At 37.6% G+C, this 18,696-nt stretch overlaps 1 protein-coding gene and 1 long non-coding RNA gene across 2 annotated transcripts; one reads left to right on the top strand and one right to left on the bottom strand.

The window, feature by feature from the left end:
• The first annotated feature begins 6,855 nt into the window (after positions 1–6,855).
• On the top strand, positions 6,856–8,012 carry LOC110893049. Its single transcript, XM_022140173.1, has 3 exons — positions 6,856–7,079; positions 7,138–7,456; positions 7,689–8,012. Exons 1-3 carry the CDS (start codon positions 6,856–6,858, stop codon positions 8,010–8,012), a joined length of 867 nt encoding a protein of 288 aa, XP_021995865.1.
• Positions 8,013–11,392: 3,380 nt separating this feature from the next.
• Positions 11,393–12,889, bottom strand: LOC110904407. The gene is made up of 2 exons (XR_002572513.1): positions 12,438–12,889; positions 11,393–11,876 (listed from the first exon to the last, which is right to left on the bottom strand). It is a non-coding gene; the product is annotated as an uncharacterized LOC110904407 (long non-coding RNA).
• Positions 12,890–18,696: the final 5,807 nt, after the last annotated feature.

Here is an 18,696-nt window from a genome sequence, read left to right as displayed (position 1 = left end):
CCAAACATGCGGGAAATTGTGAAAAAGGAAGTTTTAAAGTGGCTGGATGCAGGGATCATCTATCCCATATCGGACAGTACTTGGGTGAGTCCGACACAGACGGTGCCTAAAAAGGCGGGCATCCAGATTGTTACAGGTGAAGACGGTAAGGAAGTGGCCACCCGGCCGGTAACCGGGTGGAGAATTTGCATAGATTATAGAAAGTTGAATGCTGCAACTTCAAAGGATCACTTCCCACTTCCTGTTATTGATCAGATTGTGGAAAAGCTCGCAGGTCAGAAATTTTACTGTTTTCTTGATGGTTATTCAGGTTATAATCAGATTGCTATTCATCCTGATGATCAACAAAAGACTACGTTTACCTGTCCTTACGGTACGTTTGCGTTTAGGCGAATGCCGTTTGGGCTGTGTAATGCCCCGGCCACCTTCCAAAGGTGTATGATGAGTATCTTTTCAGATATGGTCGGGGAGCCTTTGGATATTTTTATGGATGATTTTTCAATCTTTGGCACATCTTTTGAGGCCTGTTTGGACCAGTTGTCACGAGTGCTAAAAAGATGCGTTGAAACAAACCTGGTATTAAGTTGGGAAAAGAGTCATTTTATGGTTCAGGAAGGCATCGTGTTGGCACACGTTGTCTCGAGTAAGGGGATTGAAGTGGACCACGCAAAAATTCAAGTAATTTCGACCTTACCACCACCCACAAGTGTCAAAGGCGTCCGTTCCTTTCTTGGACACGCTGGTTTTTACAGACGGTTCATTAAAAACTTTTCAGTTATCACTAAACCGTTGTGTAATCTTTTGTTAAAAGATGTCCCATTTGTTTTTGACAAGCATTGTAAAAGATCTTTTGAGACACTAAAACAAAAGTTAGTTGAAGCACCCATCCTACAATCCCCTAATTGGTCACTTCCTTTTGAAATAATGTGCGATGCTAGTGACTATGCAGTAGGTGCAGTTTTGGGACAGAGAGTTGACAAGAAACCGGTGGCAATCTATTATGCGAGCAAGACTCTCGCGGATGCTCAGTTGAATTACACAACCACGGAAAAGGAGCTGCTTGTTGTTGTCTATGCTTTAGACAAGTTTAGACCTTATATTTGTGGTAGTAAAGTAATTGTGTTTTCTGATCACTCTGCAATTAGGTATCTTATGGAGAAAAAGGACGCAAAGCCAAGGCTTATCAGATGGATCCTTTTATTGCAAGAATTCGATTTGGAGATACGAGATAAGAAGGGAAGCGAAAACGTGGTGGCAGACCATCTGTCACGAGTGGTGAATGAGATTGAAGGACCTGAACATGACATTCTGGAAACTTTTCCAGATGAGCATTTACTTACTATTGATACTCAACCATGGTTTGCTAACTTTGCTAATTATGCTCATTCAGGTATCATTCCGGACCATTGGTCGAGATCTAGGAAGGCGCACTTTCTTTCACAAGCAAAGCAGTATATATGGGATGAACCGGATCTGTTTAAAGTTGGAGCTGATCAGATTATCTGAAAGTGTGTTGAGGATGAAGAAATTCCATCAGTTTTGTCATTGGTGCACGAGTCCGCATGTGGTGGACATTTCAGTGGACAGAAAACGGCACGAAAAGTGCTATCGTGTGGGCTATATTGGCCTACGGTGTTTAGGGATTTGTTTGAATACGCTAAGAATTGTTTACGATGTCAACAGATGGGTAGCATTTCGAAACGGGATGAGATGCCCATGCAGCCAATCCTCGTTGTCGATATCTTTGACGTATGGGGAATTGACTTTATGGGCCCATTCCCGAATTCGTTTGGAAATCTTTACATCTTGGTGGCAGTGGATTATGTGTCCAAATGGGTTGAGGCCATTGCCACCAAGACTAATGACCATAAGGTTGTTTGCAAGTTCGTTCAATCGAACATTTTTTCGAGATTTGGTGTCCCTCGTGTGATCATAAGTGATGGGGGGTCTCATTTCAAGAATTTCAACTTTGGCAAACTCCTTAAGAGATATGGTGTTGATCATCAAATTGCCACTCCGTATCATCCTCAAACGAGTGGGCAAGTCGAAGTTTCTAATCGACAAATTAAAGAAATTTTACAAAAAACTGTGCGAGCCGACCGCAAGGATTGGTCCAATAAATTGGACGATGCTTTGTGGGCGTATCGTACAGCGTACAAAACACCGATTGGAACAACACCGTATCGATTGGTCTATGGAAAAGGATGTCACTTACCGGTAGAAATTGCACATCGTGCATTTTGGGCAGTTAAACAGATTAACATTGATTATGATACTGCAGGTAAGGAGAGACAATTGACATTGGGTGAACTGGAAGAGATAAGGAATGAAGCGTACGACTGTGCTGCTGCATACAAGGATAAGATGAAGAAAGTGCACGACGCGAAGATCAATCCGAAAGTGTTTGAAGTTGGCCAGCTTGTTTGGTTGTACAATTCCAGGTTGAAATTGTTCCCTAAAAAGCTGAAGAGTAAATGGACAGGGCCTTATCGTGTGACAAAGGTCGGAAAACACGGTGATTTTGAGATTGAGGACTTTGATGATCATATCCGCCAGATGGTGAACGGCCACAGACTGAAGCCGTACTTCAATGCTCGAGAAATTAACGGTCCTGAGAAGAACGTGGAGGTGCTCTACCTGAGCACAGTCCGCGAGTATGTTGAGTAATCGCATAGGTACGATCTGGCTGAAGATCTAAAACTTAGCGCTCTTAGGAGGCAGCCTAAGGTTCATTTGTAATTATTATTTTTGCTTTCGTAGTTAGTCAGATTGTTTTTAGTGAGTTTTCGAGTATAACCGTGCCGTTAATCAAGTGTGGGGAAGCTCGGGTGGTTTGGTTAAGCTCTAGTTGCAGTGGCGGACAATGCATGGATTAGAGTCAGTCAAAACTGTCCATACTCAATCTCCATTTGGACGGGGATGATCTGAACACTAATCGTAGAGATTGACCCGAGTACTTGTTGGACACGGCCGCGAATGAAATGCTATACGGTCGTGGTGGAACATGACGCATGAGGATTCTATGCTTTAAACCAGGGGAGTCTATTCCACTTTTATTATTGCATTTCTATTCGTGTTTTTGGTGGTGTTAAACTCTATGTGTTAGGGAATGGGTTTTAGTTATTTGTGTTAGGGATTGGCCGCTCATGGGGTTGTTGGTTGGTATTCCCCGGTTTGTTATAAATTGCACCATACATTGGGGACAATGTATCCCAAGTGTGGGGATGCGGTAACTCGAGAGAGGGTTGGTAGGATTGATGATCTTAAATGCTTGAATTGGTTGAAATTGGTAAAAACTGAAAAATTTAAAATTTTTTTGTCTCAAGTATGCTTGAACTACATGAAAACCAATATTTTCAATCGCTAAAAGGTTCCTACTGATATTAAACAAACTTAGATCCCTAGTCATGGTTGTCCCTTTAAGTTTCATGAGAGTATTTCTGACAGGTTTTTAGAAAATAGTTGAGAAGAGATGCCTAACTAGGGGTAACATGCTTTAGGAATTACACATGCTACGTGTCGACAACCCATATTCCTTTTGTTCGGTGAGATATTTGAGCCTACTAGATTGTTAGTTGAAATTGCAATAAATGTTCAATTACTGAGTGTAGACCATATGTTGCTTTGTGTTAGAACTTGTGTGGTTTGATACGTGCCGAGACTGTGGTTTAGCGTATACAAATAGATGATAAAGGCATTAGGATCCATTCATTGTTTTACATGCTGATTGTTTATCCACCCCACCTTAGTTAACAATGTTGAGCCTTATACCTTCGTTTGATACACCTTGTTTGACCTGTTTGATTACCAACCATGAATGACAATTGTGTATTTGTTATGAAAAAAAAGAAAAAAAATTGAAAAGAAAAAAAAAGAGAAAAAAAAGAAAAAGAAAAATCATTGTTATATTCGTGTTTAATAAATGGGTCGAAAATTAACCCAAAGTATTAGTAGTTATTGTGAATAAAGTTGTCATGGTTTGGTATGTTCTTTTGTGTTCGCCATATAAATATAAAAAGCCAAAAATATTCCATACCTTTACCCTTAACCCAAACCCGAAAAGTCCTTTTGATATGTGCTACGTTATTTGATGCAGTGGAGGTTTGATTGCTATACAAGCTTATGATTGCAAAGTAGCATATTTGGTTTTGAGCGAAATATATACTAGCACATTACACGCTAGTCTTGATTAAGCCGAGAGGAGTGATTATTGTGAGGGGCGTGTGGCATGTGTGTAGTATCATAAGCATGTTAGTTTTAGTTAGGCAAGTCTTACGTGTTTTAATTGTGCATCAACTACTTGTCAGATTGTCAACCTTGATTGTGTCAGTCTATGGGACGGGTATGACTTGGGACCTTGAATTGTTAATTCGGTAAGGGATTTAGTGGTGATTTGTTAATAAGGTGAGTAATGTTTGTAATGGTTGCTTGAGGACAATCAACGTTAAGTGTGGGGATGTGATGGAGAGTGTGAAACCCGAGTGTTAACGTGCGTATTTTGTGTGAATTATTGTCGTTTAAGTGATAATGTGCTTTGAATATGTTAACTACGTGTGTTTGTAGTGTTATAGATTAATCGCGTAATACGGCGAAGTTAGAGAGTTTAGTAATGAAACGAGACAAGCACGAATGATTATTAAAGAGAAACTATGTTAAACGGGAGTTGTTCGGATCAAAAGATAGCTCAAAGGAACAAGGAATGTGAAATCATGAAGTCTAGGGGCTGCTTGTGTCAATTGATGAAAGATATATTGTGAATGAGAACTCGACATAGGTTACGTAATGAAACCGTAGCTTACGGTTATAACAGGGAATGCAAAAAATGAACAGAAGGTTAGGATCGTAACTTACGTTTAGTTTCGTAGGTTACGGCTTGTTATACAAAAAGGCACACACGTACATAAGGAAACAACAACATGCGCAGACTTGGAGGCACATGGGCCACGAGTTCTTTTGGAAAAAGAAAATGCACTTTTTGGAAATTGTTTTTGAAGACATCATGATTCACCTAGTCACGTGAAACGTTGAGAGGGTCAACATGACATCAATCACATTAATTCTTTAGGGGCTGCCACATATGCACGTAAAATGGACTTGTGAAGATCAATTGGGCCGTGCAATATTGGGCTTCTGGTGGACAAGTCTTGAGACATACACACATCTTTTGGGGCGGACATAGTGGAGGTGATTGGAGGAGTTTTTTGGGTTTAATTACGTTGACTTCTGGGTTTTGACGGAGAGAAGTTAAGGGATCCATCATCAATAAACATCATCATCTCACGCATACAGGGGCGGCTGTACATCGTTTTTTTATCTCTCAAGTCATCACACATCATCACCATTCATTATACATCGGCTGCAACACTGATTCGATCATGCGATCGTCCTTCTACCAAGCTTTTGATCGGACAACTATCATGAGCGGCTAAATCTCTCGTGGTCACTTTGGGTGAATGATTCTTGTGAGACACTTTTAATTCTAGTTTCTGTTTGGTATTGAGATTTGGATTTGTAGTCGGTTGACAACCGATTATTTGCGTGATTATATAATTTGTGTGACAGACAAATCCTGAGTGACAGTCAGAGTTATAATTACGTTTTGAATCCAATTATGCTTTTGTTGATTGAATGATTCCCATGTATGTTTGTTTTAATATTTATCTGATCAATTAATATTAAGATTTTGAACTGCATAGGTAATTGGTAGATGTGACAGATTTACTATTCAATCAATGGTATCCAATAAAATCAGAACTAGGTTATTGGTAATTACAGAATCTGAATCCCGGAGTGATCACCTTTTCTCATCATTGTTTATTACAACTCAATCTTTTTCTTAATTGCAACTTGTTTCATGTGTTTTTAATTTCATATCAGTTTTATGATCATCAGTTAGTTTAGTAAAATTTACAAACAAAACGTGTAACACTAACCACATGCTCCTCGTGGATTCGACACCCGACTTACCCTGTCTATAGGTAAAGTTAGGTTATTATTTTTGATTGACTCTGACGACAGTCATCAATAGTGGTAATTTAATTTCGGGTTTCCTCAAGCTAAAGTGGCAGGATAAGTCGTACCGGGTTTGGGTGAATGAAGAGCCGAGTGCTTGGGTTCCGGACTGTACTGGTAACATAGATGAGTTGGATGATAGGTCATCGGCATTTTCCTCCGGTAGTCGGTTTCCTGCGTCGCCGGTGGTAGACGGACCGGTGGATAAGGAAGATGATGAGCCCCTTAGTAGTAATGTCCAATCAGTGGATCCTCCTGGGGTTGCGGAATTTGCGGCGCATGGGGTAGTAGGGGAGGGCCCATTGCACGTGGATAAGAGCTCGTGCTTTTCACCCCCTTGGTTTCTGTGCCTGAGAACCGGGGTAATTTATCTTCCAACCCTCCAAATTCCATGGATTTTTTTAATGATGTTTGGGCCAATAATGTGGGCCAGTTAACCGGTAGGCCCAGGAAAAGGAAAAGATCTAAGCATGGTGATTCCAATAATTTTGAGGACCTTATGGGCTGCAGTTTTGGGCCTAAGTTTATGTCAGGTCAGCAGATCAGGGGTGTAGACTCTACTGTAGTTAGTGGTAAGGATTCTTTTCTTGATAAAGGGGACCTAAATCTAAACGCAGTTCCAGAGGGGGCTTCGGAAAATCTAGATCCTGTGGGGGGCGCCGATAAGGAAGGGGTGTCTGTGGTTGATACCGTTATTGTAGAAGATTCTCAGAAGGGCTTAATTGATCAAGAGATCATCGACACCAAAGCATTCGGTAAATTAGTGCGGACAAATCTGGATGGATTCGAGGACAAGGTGGAGAAGATTATCAGGGATGAAGAAGGTATTAATGTGGTTCATCAATGAATATGCTCTCTATCAATATAAGGGGTCTCGGGGTGGATAAGAAAGCTGCTTGGATCAAGGAGATTAAGTTTAAAGAAAAAGTGTCGTTTTTGGCTTTTCAAGAAACCAATCGGTCGGACATCTCTGATGATGTTATTGCCCGTTTCTGGGGTAACTCGGTCTGGGCAAAAGAGGTTGTTGATCCGGTGGGCAGGAGGAATCCTCTGTATTTGGGACCCAGGTATGTTTTGTCTCAATTCTGTGCTTAAAGATCCTAATTTCCTTTTGATGTCCGGGAGGGTTAAAGGTTGTATGGAGGAGGTGAATATTTTGACTGTGTATGCCCCTCAAAGTTCGGTTGGTAAAAGAGCTCTCTGGAGTCGTATTTTGTCCGAAAAGTCGGGTAGGAATGGGTTGTGGATTGTGCTTGGGGATTTCAATGATGTCCGCTATGCTAAGGAACGAAAAAATTCGCGCGTTAAACCTAGATGTGCGAGGGATTTTAATGGCTTTATTCATGATGTTGATTTGTGTGATCTCAATTTAAAAGGAAGTAAGTTCACGTTTATGTTGGATGGAGTTAATGGTAAGAAGTTTAGTAAAATCGACCGGGTGATGGTATGCAAAAGCTTCCAAAATTTATGGCCGGAGGCTTTTGTGAGGGCTCTCCCTAGGGTCCACTCGGATCACAGTCCCCTTCTCTTGGTGGTCAATGACCTAAATTTTGGAGCTAAGCCTTTCCGTTTTTTCAGCTCTTGGTTAGACCGACCGGATTTCGCTCATGTGGTTTCAATCAGCTCTCTCGGATTTTAATTCTGAAGGAGCTCCTGATTTATGTTTTTCCCTTAAGCTGAGGCACCTTCGTAACAAAATCAAGGAGTGGAGGGATGGTCTCCGTAACAAAGAGGTTGCACAGGAAGAAATGGCCAAATCTGAGCTTGAAGAATTGGAAGAGGCGATGGAGGATAGGGATCTTTTGGAGGAGGAAGGTTGGATTTGTTTAGAATGTAAAAAAAAATTATTAGAGATGGAGAATCACAAGGCGAAGGATCTTCGGCAGAGATCTAGAGTTAGGTGGGCCTCGGATGGAGACGATAACTCCAAATTTTTTCATGGTTTCATCAAGAAAAGGAAAGCTACTAACACCATCCCCGGTTTACTGATAAATGGATAATGGATCTCGAAGCCTAAAATGGTTAAGAAGCAAGTGTTCGATTTCTTCCGTCTTAAATTCAAGGAGGATATCCCTTTTAGACCTAAGTTGGAATGTTCTTTAAGCAATCATTTGTCGGAGGAAGATGCAGCTTCCCTTACGAAAGAATTCTCAAAGGAAGAAATTAAAAAGGCGGTTTTTGATTGTGGGAGTGAACGGGCTCCGAGCCCGGATGGCTTTAATATGAAGTTTTTTAAGCGGTTCTGGGATTTATTTGAAGAGGACTTTTGGAAAATTTTTACACATTTTTTTGACTCCGGCTCGTTCTCAAAGGGTTGCTCTTCGGCTTTTATTACGCTTATTCCTAAGGTAAAAGACCCGAGTGACTTAGGTGATTATCGTCCGATTACCCTAGTGGGAATTATCAACAAAGTGGTATCCAAAGTGCTGGCTAATAGGCTCAAAGTGGTTATTGGCTCGGTTATCTCTGAAAATCAATCCGCTTTTCTTAAAGATAGGCTCATTTTGGACGGCCCTCTTATCCTTAATGAAGTGCTCGCTTGGGCTAAGAAGAATGGTTCCGAGTTGTTTATGTTTAAAATTGACTTTGCCAAAGCTTAGGATAATGTGAACTGGAATTTCCTAGCGTCCATTATGCTTCAGCTTGGCTTTCCTCCGAAATGGTGCCTCTGGATTCATGGTATTCTCTCCTCGGCCCGCTCCTCGGTCCTAGTTAATGGCTCGCCCACTTTCGAGTTCCAGTGTCAGAAAGGTATGCGTCAGGTTGACCCTATTTCGCCTTTTCTTTTTTTGCTAGTTATGGAGGCTTTTTCTAGCATGATTAGAAAAGCGTGCGAGGTTGGGGCTTTTAGTGGTTTCCGCTTGCCAAATGGGGGCCCGGTGTTATCTCACCTCCTTTATGCGGACGATTGTGTGCTTGTTGGAGAATGGGCTAGGAACAATATAAAAAAAGTGGCGTTGCTTTTAAGGTGCTTTTATATTTGCTCCAGTTTAAAAATCAATATGAGTAAGTCTTGTCTCTTCGGTGTCGGAGTGGGGGGTTCGGATATTGAAGATATGGCCTCGGTCTTAAGGTGCTCGGTGGGCAATTTCCCTTTCTTTCACCTTGGAATTATGGTGGGTGCGAAAATGAGTAAAGTCGTGAACTGGAATTTCATATTGGACATTTTTGAATCGCGTTTCGCGGGGTGGAAGGCTTCCTTATTGTCTATCGGTGGTCGTGTTACCCTCATAATATCGGTTCTTGAAAATCTAGCCAACTATTATTTTTCGCTGTTTAAAGCTCCCATCTCGATTATTAATAAATTACAGTCTATTATTAAAAAAATTTTATGGGGAGGTGGCTATACGGATAGGAAGCTGTATTGGGTTGCCTGGCCCCGTATCTCGGCTCCGATTGATAGAGGCGGGATTGGGCTCGTTGATCTTAAAGACATTAATACTACTCTATTAAGTAAGTGGGTGTGGAGAAATCAAAATGAAAATAACGCGCTCTGGAAAAAGGTTATTGAGTCTATTCATTGCTCTAAAAGGAATTGGTTATCGGTTCCGTTGAATAAAAAAAATTACGGGGGTGTGGAAAGGTATTATGTCAACGGTTCTACAATCAAGGTGGGAGGAATCAAGCTTTTGCAGAATTTTAAAGGTGTGGCAGGTAACGGAGATTCGATCAGATTTTGGATTGATCCATGGGCCTGCAATGAGCCGTTAAAGGACCGGTTCCCAGCTCTTTTTAGGTTGGAATCGGACAAACGCTGCCGTATTTCCTCTCGTTTTGCCAGATCTTTACTAGCTTTTTATGGGAAGTGGGGATGGTCCCGGAATCCGTCTACGGAGGAAGAATTGAGAGAATGGAATGTTTTTATCGAGCTCCTGGATTCGCTTAACCTTCCGGAGACTGCCGATAGGTGGGGGTGGATCGGTGGTCATGATAATATGTTCTCGGTCAAGGCGGTCAAAAGTTTTTTATTGAGTGCCACCGATTACAGCAACAATTATGTGTTAAAGTGGTCGAAATGGGTCCCGAAAAAGGTTAACATTCTGGTTTGGCGTGCTCAAATGGGCAGGATCGCTACTTTGGATGCTATTTCCAAGCGGAATTGTTTTAACGGAGATGAGAGATGTACCTTGTGCAATGATGGGCTTGAATCTGCTGATCACCTCTTTCGCTCGTGTATTGTAGCCTCTGAGGTTTGGTTTCTCATTAGTAAATGGTGTAACATTAGCCCAATTTATGCTTTTTCTTTAGAAGATTTGCTTGAAGTCCATGAGTTCTCCGGGTTGGCTGCCAAAGCTAAAATAATCCTTAAAGGTATCATTATGGTTGGGTGGTGGTGCATTTGGTTAGCTAGAAATAAGAGAAGATTCTCGAATAAGCTGTGTTCGGCCGCGAGTATTGTTCAATACATCAAATCGCTCGGTTTTCTTTGGTATAAATAGATCTAAATGTAGAGATATCACTTGGAAAGATTGGATGTCGTTTTCTATTTTGTAATCGGTTTTGTTGTGCTTGTTTTGGCTGCCCTTGTTTTTGAGGGTTGGTTTGTGTGAATAATAGTTAACTTTCAAAAAAAAAAAAAAAAAAACAGGAGGGAGTAGAGATGTGCAACTTGCAAGTTTGGTTGATTTGCCAAAAATTAGAAAATTAGATTTAATAATATGGTTTGGTTAATGTTACGAGCATATTTAAGTTGTGGGTAATTAGACCTGGGTTAAGGGTAGTTGTAATTGGACTTGTTTTCTTCAAAGCAATCTCAATAAGAAAACAATGTTTATGCTTACTATGTTGGCAATGCACGGATTGCACAAATCAGGTATTAGGTCAGAACAACCATCACTAGTGCTCTAGTGGTGGTCACGCGTATTTAAGTTCCACCTATGGTGGGTCCGGATGAGTTTTCCCCTCCAGATCTCAAGTTCGAATTTGAGTTATATGAGTTTCTCATTGAGGGGTTTAAATTGGAGATTTATTGTACGAGGGGGCTCTCTAGCACAGACCCGGTTAAGACAACATATGCTAGACCTCCCAAAATTCGTGAATAATTCACACCTTTCAAAAAAAAAAAAGATACTAGGTCAGAACATAATTGGGTAAGGTTCAATCGGGTACAAATGGAACTTGATTTTCCATGGAACCGGGTAGGAATCGGACCTGGCTTCTACATGTATCAATAGGCACCTGATTTGCCCATGTAGGTCAGATCGGGGTCTGGTTCCTACCTGGAAACCAGGTATTCTTTTATAAAAAGGTTTTTAAACATTAGAACTGGTAATATGTACGTTTTTTTCCCGTTGGAACCGTTTTTTAAAAAGTTTTAACCATCCCAATCGGGTATAAATAGGTATTAAGTTTCGTTTTTTATAAAGGAAATATCACGTAATAAAACAAAAAAATCGTTTTCTATTTATTATTAACACTTCACAAACACATGAAAACATTTTCACCATTGTTCAAGGGTTGTCTTGTCTTATATATGATCCACTGCATCCAAATGATCTTTTAGGCAAATGAGTATCGCCATTGATTCGGGAGTGAGTCTTGTTCTTCGTAGCGCCAATACCCTGCCACTAAGAGAAAAAAAACAAATTATGAAACTACCATAGAAGCTTGGACAGTTAGTAAATCACGGGCCATGGAGGATAGAATCGGAAATTCGGTTTCCTTCCCTTTCCACCAAGCCAAAATTTCCAAGTTGTGATAATCTTCGGTAGACATAGTCCATACGAAATCTGATGCACTGTACCTACCAAGATCACTTGTTGGGGTGTCACCCTTTGACGTTTTGCCGACACATCCCAGACAACATTCAACATAGTCATAGTCGGGTGCCGTATCGAGCTACTACTAGTACTTGAGCTTCATTCCTGAAACACGTTTATGTTTATGGTCAACCCATATTTAATATTATTCCAACTTGATTACAAAAGCGGATCAATTTCATATAGGAAAAACTTTTAAAGTCCCAGCTTAGGTTAAAGCACTTTTAAACACATGACAAGTTAAATACCAATGACTAGGTACGTCCCAGTTAGGACCTAAATATTTGGCAACGACATCGTCACAAATTTTTTATACTCTTGATATTTTTGTTTTTCCACTTTTAAAACATCGTTCTAAAAGCTCTTATAAATTCATCAATAAGTTATTTTGTAAATTAAACGATGTTATTGCATTATCTATATTTTTTAAATAAATTTGTGGCGTTTTGTGGAGATGGGAAACTTTCAAACACAATTATACGTTTCATCATTTGCCATGAATTGAGATCTATCCAATGGGAGGTGACACAAATGTATGATTCCGTTGAACTATATGGAGCTGACCAAACATCGCTGGTCTTTAATATTTCAAAAAAATACAATTAAATCATTTTTTGTTTTATTCCACAATTTTAAACAAGGACGTCTAAGTGTTTTACGACTTACGTGAATGTAACGAGGTTGAAGTGCCTCTCTAATCATTGATGTCAACTGAGTGTTTTCTAAGTGGTTGAACGATAAAGCTTCTTGAATCACCAACTTCGTCATTCTATCCCGAAACGCATCGGGGTCGTAACGGAATATAGTACCAATCACCGCCCAATTTAGGTTGTCTGGCATCCGATGTTGAAGTTTCTTTTTATGCCTTACAACATTTGCTATGCTTATTCAAAGTAGTGTTTGAATTACTTTTTAACAAAGAGCCACAAAACTTGCAACGAGCATTCATTTCCATTGAATCCCAGTTGCATCAAATTTCCTTGTTCTGATTATGTGGAATAGTAACGAATGTGGTGGAGGAAGAACCGAAACCAAAGGATGATGTTGATTTGGATGCCATAACAAGTGTAGAAGAAAGTGTAGATGCTAGAAAGTGTAGAACGAGAGTAAACCGAGAGTATTTTTTTACCTTCTTTTAACTATTAATACTCATTGGGGGGGGGGGGGGGTTATATAGGATTCAGAACTGGGTAGGAACTGATTTTTTAAAAAATATGGAGAATCAGGTAGGAAGTATCTCTAGATGCCACCGGGTAGGACCTGAAACTGGTTCCAGGTCGGTCCACTATATCGGATCTGGAACTGGGTATTTTGTTCTATGTACCCAATTAGAATGCATTGGGCCCACACATTGTCGAAGTGATTTCAGTACGTACTTCTCAAAACCTTAATCTATTAATCTATGATTCTCTGGGTTAATTACTTTCATTTTTATCATTCAGTTTGTGAAACATTTAAATAATTACATTAATGTGATCGTATAATTAAACTTATTTACATAATTATAAACATACGGACTCATTCATGTGAACTTGCTTATGTAGACTCATTTACACAAAACAAATTATTATAGACTTATAGTCTGTTCACACAAACCTACTTGTAAATTTGTTTAGTGTGTTTATACCTAACATGCATGCTAATTGATCTGGACCTAATACCTTGGTTGGAAATTTGAATATTCTATGTATCTCTTTCATATCAAGTTAAATACAAACTCAAACGTTTGAAATTTCTTCCATTAAGTATGTATGATACTATTGTTACTTTCTTCTGATTGTCATTTTCCTCGATAAATCCAGTGAACATTCATTACATGGTTTTTGTCTCTGTCCTATCTTTCTTTTTATCTTATTTGGTCAATAGTTTACCATTTCAATAAGTCGTAGAATTAATTAACAATATATTCCAACGGCCTACCTTAAGTTGTTAAGTTATTTTATTAATTATTAAGATGGCCCTATTTTATTTCATTATATTTTCACATTTTTTACGACCAACTTGACACCCTTAGATAAGTTTTAGTTTATTTTTTTTTCTTCAGATTCTTGAAATCGATTTGCAAACGAAATTATAATTCTAGTTTTGGGTAAGGATTAAATAGGAAGTTTATTTTAGCTAGGAATGATAGGAAGCAATAGGATTGGGACATGTGACAAAATTTAAAATAAAGAGGAAAGATATTTTAGTCATTTTATCCTTTTCTTCTTCCTTCTTCTTCCCAGTAACATCAAAATCCACCATTTTCAAAACCTACCATCTTCAACCATTTCTTCACTTTCTATCTCAATAATCACTACATTATATTGCGATTTTCATCACCAATCAATGATTCAAACACCCTATCAACGTGTTCTTCAACATTTTTAAAGAAAACCCAGTTTAATTTCATACAAAATCTCGTTTTTTCTGGTGATTTTGAAGATAATCACTCGATCCGTTCGATTCGATTGCTGATAAGTGTTTCAATCATTCAAATTTCGTCAATCGTTGAAGAAATCGTCTTCGATCCATGTAAGAAATTCTTTAATTTCATTTTTACGATCTGGGTTTTTGATTTAATCATTGCGTTTTACGATCTTGGCGGGGGTCCGGGGGCAGCGCCCCTGGTAGCAGGGTCCAAGGGGCAGAGCCCCTGGCTGGGGTCGACAGTTTTTTTCGATTAAATTGCTTTAATAAAAATGCATCAGAAAAATTAATTTTCCAGAAATTGGCTCATTTCGAAGACAGTAATTCGTAGACAATTCAGACAATTTTTGATTTGCTACTCTCTGGTTCAGACAATTTACAGACAGTTCACAGACAGTTTTATGTGTCCATTGCGTTTTAGAAATAAAAGAGTTTTATGTGTTTTCTAGTCATTGCGTTTTAGAAAAAACACATTTTAACTGTTTTTAGTCATTGTTTTAGGTAAAACACATTTTTGAAGTGTTTTTAGTCATTGCGTTTTAGGTAAAACACATTTTTATGTGTTTTCAGTCCATTGCATTTTAGAGAGAACACTTTCTTTTGTTTTTTTAGGCCATTGCGTTTTAGAAATGAGAGATTTTTAATTGTTTTCTAGCCATTGCGTTTTATAAATAAGACATTTCTTTTGTGTTTTTTGGTGCATTGCGTTTTAGGTAAAACACATTTTTATGTGTTTTAAGTCCATTGCGTTTTAGAAAACATACATTTTAAGTGTTTTCTGGCCATTGCGTTTTAGAAATAAGATATTTCTTTGTGTTTTTGGTGCATTGCGTTTTAGGTAAAACACATTTTTATGTGTTTTCAGTCCATTGCGTTTTAGAAAGTACACTTTCTTTTGTGTTTTTAGCTATTGCGTTTTAGAAATAAGACATTTATTTGTGTTTTCTGACCATTGCGTTTTACAAATAAGACATTTCTTTGTGTTTTTGGTGCATTTCGTTTTAGAAAAATGTCATTTTTAGGTTTTTTTTCATTGCGTTTTACGCAATTGGGTTTTTTCCATTGTGTTTTACGCAACTCGGTTTTAGAAATTTTTTTTTCGAAAATATAGCAATAGTAAACAAACTCACGCGCCTCTTTTCTTCCCTTCAATTTCCCTCATTTAATCTTAGCCCTTGATTAACTAAATGGATGGTCAAGATTACTTCCTAGCCTTCTTAGCCAAATAAACTTCCTATTATATCTAACTCTTCTAGTTTTTAGCTAATTCATTTTGCTTTTCCAAGTTAATTTATTTTTATAGAATCGGGATCAGGAGAAAACGTTCAAAAGTGTGAGAACGGTGAGAACGCTTCCTGGCCTAACACGTGTCACGCCGCTTAGAAAAGGGCGGAGGGGCTTTTTTGTCCTTTCATCTTCTTCTTTTCCAGTTCCGCTTTTCCTAATATTGATGGTTTTTAAGATTTTTGGCATTAACCAAATTCAATATTTAATGGCGTTTAATGGTTTCATCTTATTAACATTTTGGCGTTTATGGCGTTTATTCAAATCGTATACCATTGTAACCCAGGGGTCAGGAAATCTATTTGAATGACGTTTTTCAAGGCGTATTAAACAAGTTGGCCTATTGTTCTATTATTTCTTATAAACATTTTGGCTTTTGGGTTATCTTGGCGTTTTACAATTGTTGGATTATATTTCAGCCAGAGTAGTAAAAAATACAAGCGAAGAAAATAAATTAAAAATCCTAATCGGATCTCACTTCACAATGTTCACTGTCATCAGTCTCTTTGTTATCTAATAGTACAAGAACTAACACCAAAATATAGCGTTTTATGTAAAACTTAACAAAGCCATCGGTTTGATTTTTTTTGCTTGCTCGTCTCTTGAAGTTGCTTTTTTTGTGGATGTTTGGGGACATAGATCTGTGACGTGTGGGTGAGTTTTTCGCTTTTTCTTCATGTTGATCTTCATCTTTATAATCATCCCACTTTTCAGTGTCATTGATCTCTTCTCCTCATCCAAGCCTTCTTCAAGAACAAAAAATATAAAATGCCATATGACTAGCATTACTATCTTTTTCTTGAATTTTTGTCCATCTCATGCAGCAAAATCTTTCTGAGTTACTCGCCTCCGCTGACAATTCATTCAGTGAATCTTGACGAATAACAATACTGAATATCCAAGAAAGCATATTAGCCATCTTTATTTTTTTGGCGTTTACAGTGAGTGGTATTTAATAGTATTGGCGTTTGTTTATTTTTTTTTTGTTTGATCAAATGGAAGTTGCTGAGATGTATCATTTTATAGGATCTCTTTTTGGCGCCAAAGTTAGGCGGTGCGTTATTATAATAAAGTATTCGTCTTTTCAGTTACTGTTTGTAATTATTGTTTTTGACAAGCTTTATCTCTGAAGTCTGTAACACGTCCCATCTTTTAATTTGGCGTTTTAGATTCTAATATAATAAATTTTACCTATCTTCAGTTTTTCTGATTTGAAGTTACTGTTTCTAGTTACATTTTAAAGTTTGTTTTTTAGTTTTTATTTTTTTTATTTTCTTTTTTTTTTTGGTTTTTTATAATACTTTTTCAAACTAATTTTATTATAGTTTGGGAGTTTTGGGGGGCGTTTAACGGGATGATATCGTTTAAACAAGCATTTTGGTTGTTTTGGCGTTTTTATTATATATGGCGTTTTTATTATACAACAATCAACTGAAAAGAAAAATAAAAAAAGAATACATAAAAAGAGTTTTTTTATAATACTTCTCCAAAGTAATTTTATGATGGTTTGATAAACGCCAAAGGTGTAAGACATTTACCTTTTTGGCGTTTTTATTAGACATGGCGTTGTTAATTAAATAACAATCAACTGAAAAAGAAAATTAAACAAAATAAATATTGATCTTCAAATCTTCACTGTCACCAGTCTCTTTCTTCTTTTGAAGCATCTTCACTGGCTGTTTCGACTTTCGTATGAAATCAGCCTATTTTTCTATAATTTTTGTCCATCTCATGCAGCAAAATGTTATTGAGTTACACCCTTTCAGCCAAAATGTTATCTTTTTTGGCGTTTTACCGAGAAAAAGAACGCCCCAAAATAAACCATCTTAAAACTGTAAATTTGATTATGCTAAAATCAATAAAGTGTTGTTGTATGGTGTTGGATAACATTGTTAATCCTCTGTTAAGAAAGATAACTGACAATGTTTGTCCACAATATACAACGACACTTTATTGACAGCAATATATTTGATGTTTGGGTTTTCTGGCGTTTATCAGTCGAATGTTATATATTAAATATGGTGTTTGGGGTTTTTGTTTGTTTTTTTTAATTGAAGGTCTGAGTTGTATACATAGGATCTTTTTAGCAGTTTTTTTAGGCGGGATTTTACTCTAATTAAGTTCGGCGTTTTATATCTAATGGCGTTTTTAGCAGAATGCTGTGTGATTTTTGTTTTGGTGTTTTATTCTCATGATATGGCGTTTTGTTTGGAGTAGTCAAAAGACGCTTTTACCCTTATTGAAACGCGTCCACGTAATAAAATTGATGTTATTTACGAAAATGCCACCGCGCCAATCTAGTCCATAGATTGTTTTGATCGGACGATTGATAAGCGTTCTCACCGTTCTCACACTTTCTATCATTTTCTCTAAATCCCGACCCTATTTTTATATACACTAGTAATATTTCCCGCGCGTTGCGGCGGGTCTACGGTTAGTATCGGTTCGATTTATGGCAAGATCGGTATGGTTTCAGCACTCGGTATAGTAACTAAAAGATACAACCAAAAAATAAAAGTAATGATATGACCAAAATGATGTTCACATGTGTTTTACAATGCTTGAAAACCATAAAAACAAATACTGGTTCCAATAATAACGATACAGTACCAATGTTGTTCGGTCGAAATCGACAGGGCATTGATGTTGCTAAGACGGTGTCAGTTTAGTTAGCCATGGTAGGGATATGGTATCAACACTCGCTATAGCTTACAATATATAAAATATGCTCTATACTACTACCGAAGTTGTGCACACGGTATTGGTTCATTACGTCACAATAAAAAACAAAAAAATCAATTATATTTTACCTGTTCGATTCAAACAAAACTTATATTGAAATATAAATAAAAATAAGCATGCCACATCAAAATTTTTAAGGCATTACTTATATTATTAAAATAATGTAAAGGATAAATGGCGTCGACATATAAAAAATACAAATAAAAATAAGCATGTCGCATCAAAATTTATAAGACATTACTTATATTATTAAAATAATGTAAATGGTGTCGACATATAAGAAAATACTAAATGTTGATAAAAAATAGACACGTCGTAACTGTATACTAAAAAAATTAAAAAATATGGTTTTGATAAAAGTTATAATAGAAAAACAAAACATGTTTAATTAATATAATTAAATAAAAGGTAAAAGAAATAAAAAAAAATAAAAGGTAGAAAAAATATATTAGCAAATAATTTTTTACTGTTGATCACTAGTTTGTTTTAA

This window comes from Helianthus annuus, chromosome 2 (assembly GCF_002127325.2).
Source record: "Helianthus annuus cultivar XRQ/B chromosome 2, HanXRQr2.0-SUNRISE, whole genome shotgun sequence".
Taxonomy (NCBI): domain Eukaryota; kingdom Viridiplantae; phylum Streptophyta; class Magnoliopsida; order Asterales; family Asteraceae; genus Helianthus; species Helianthus annuus.
Note: the sequence above shows the minus strand (reverse complement) of the source record. Positions and strands in the feature narration are given on the sequence as shown.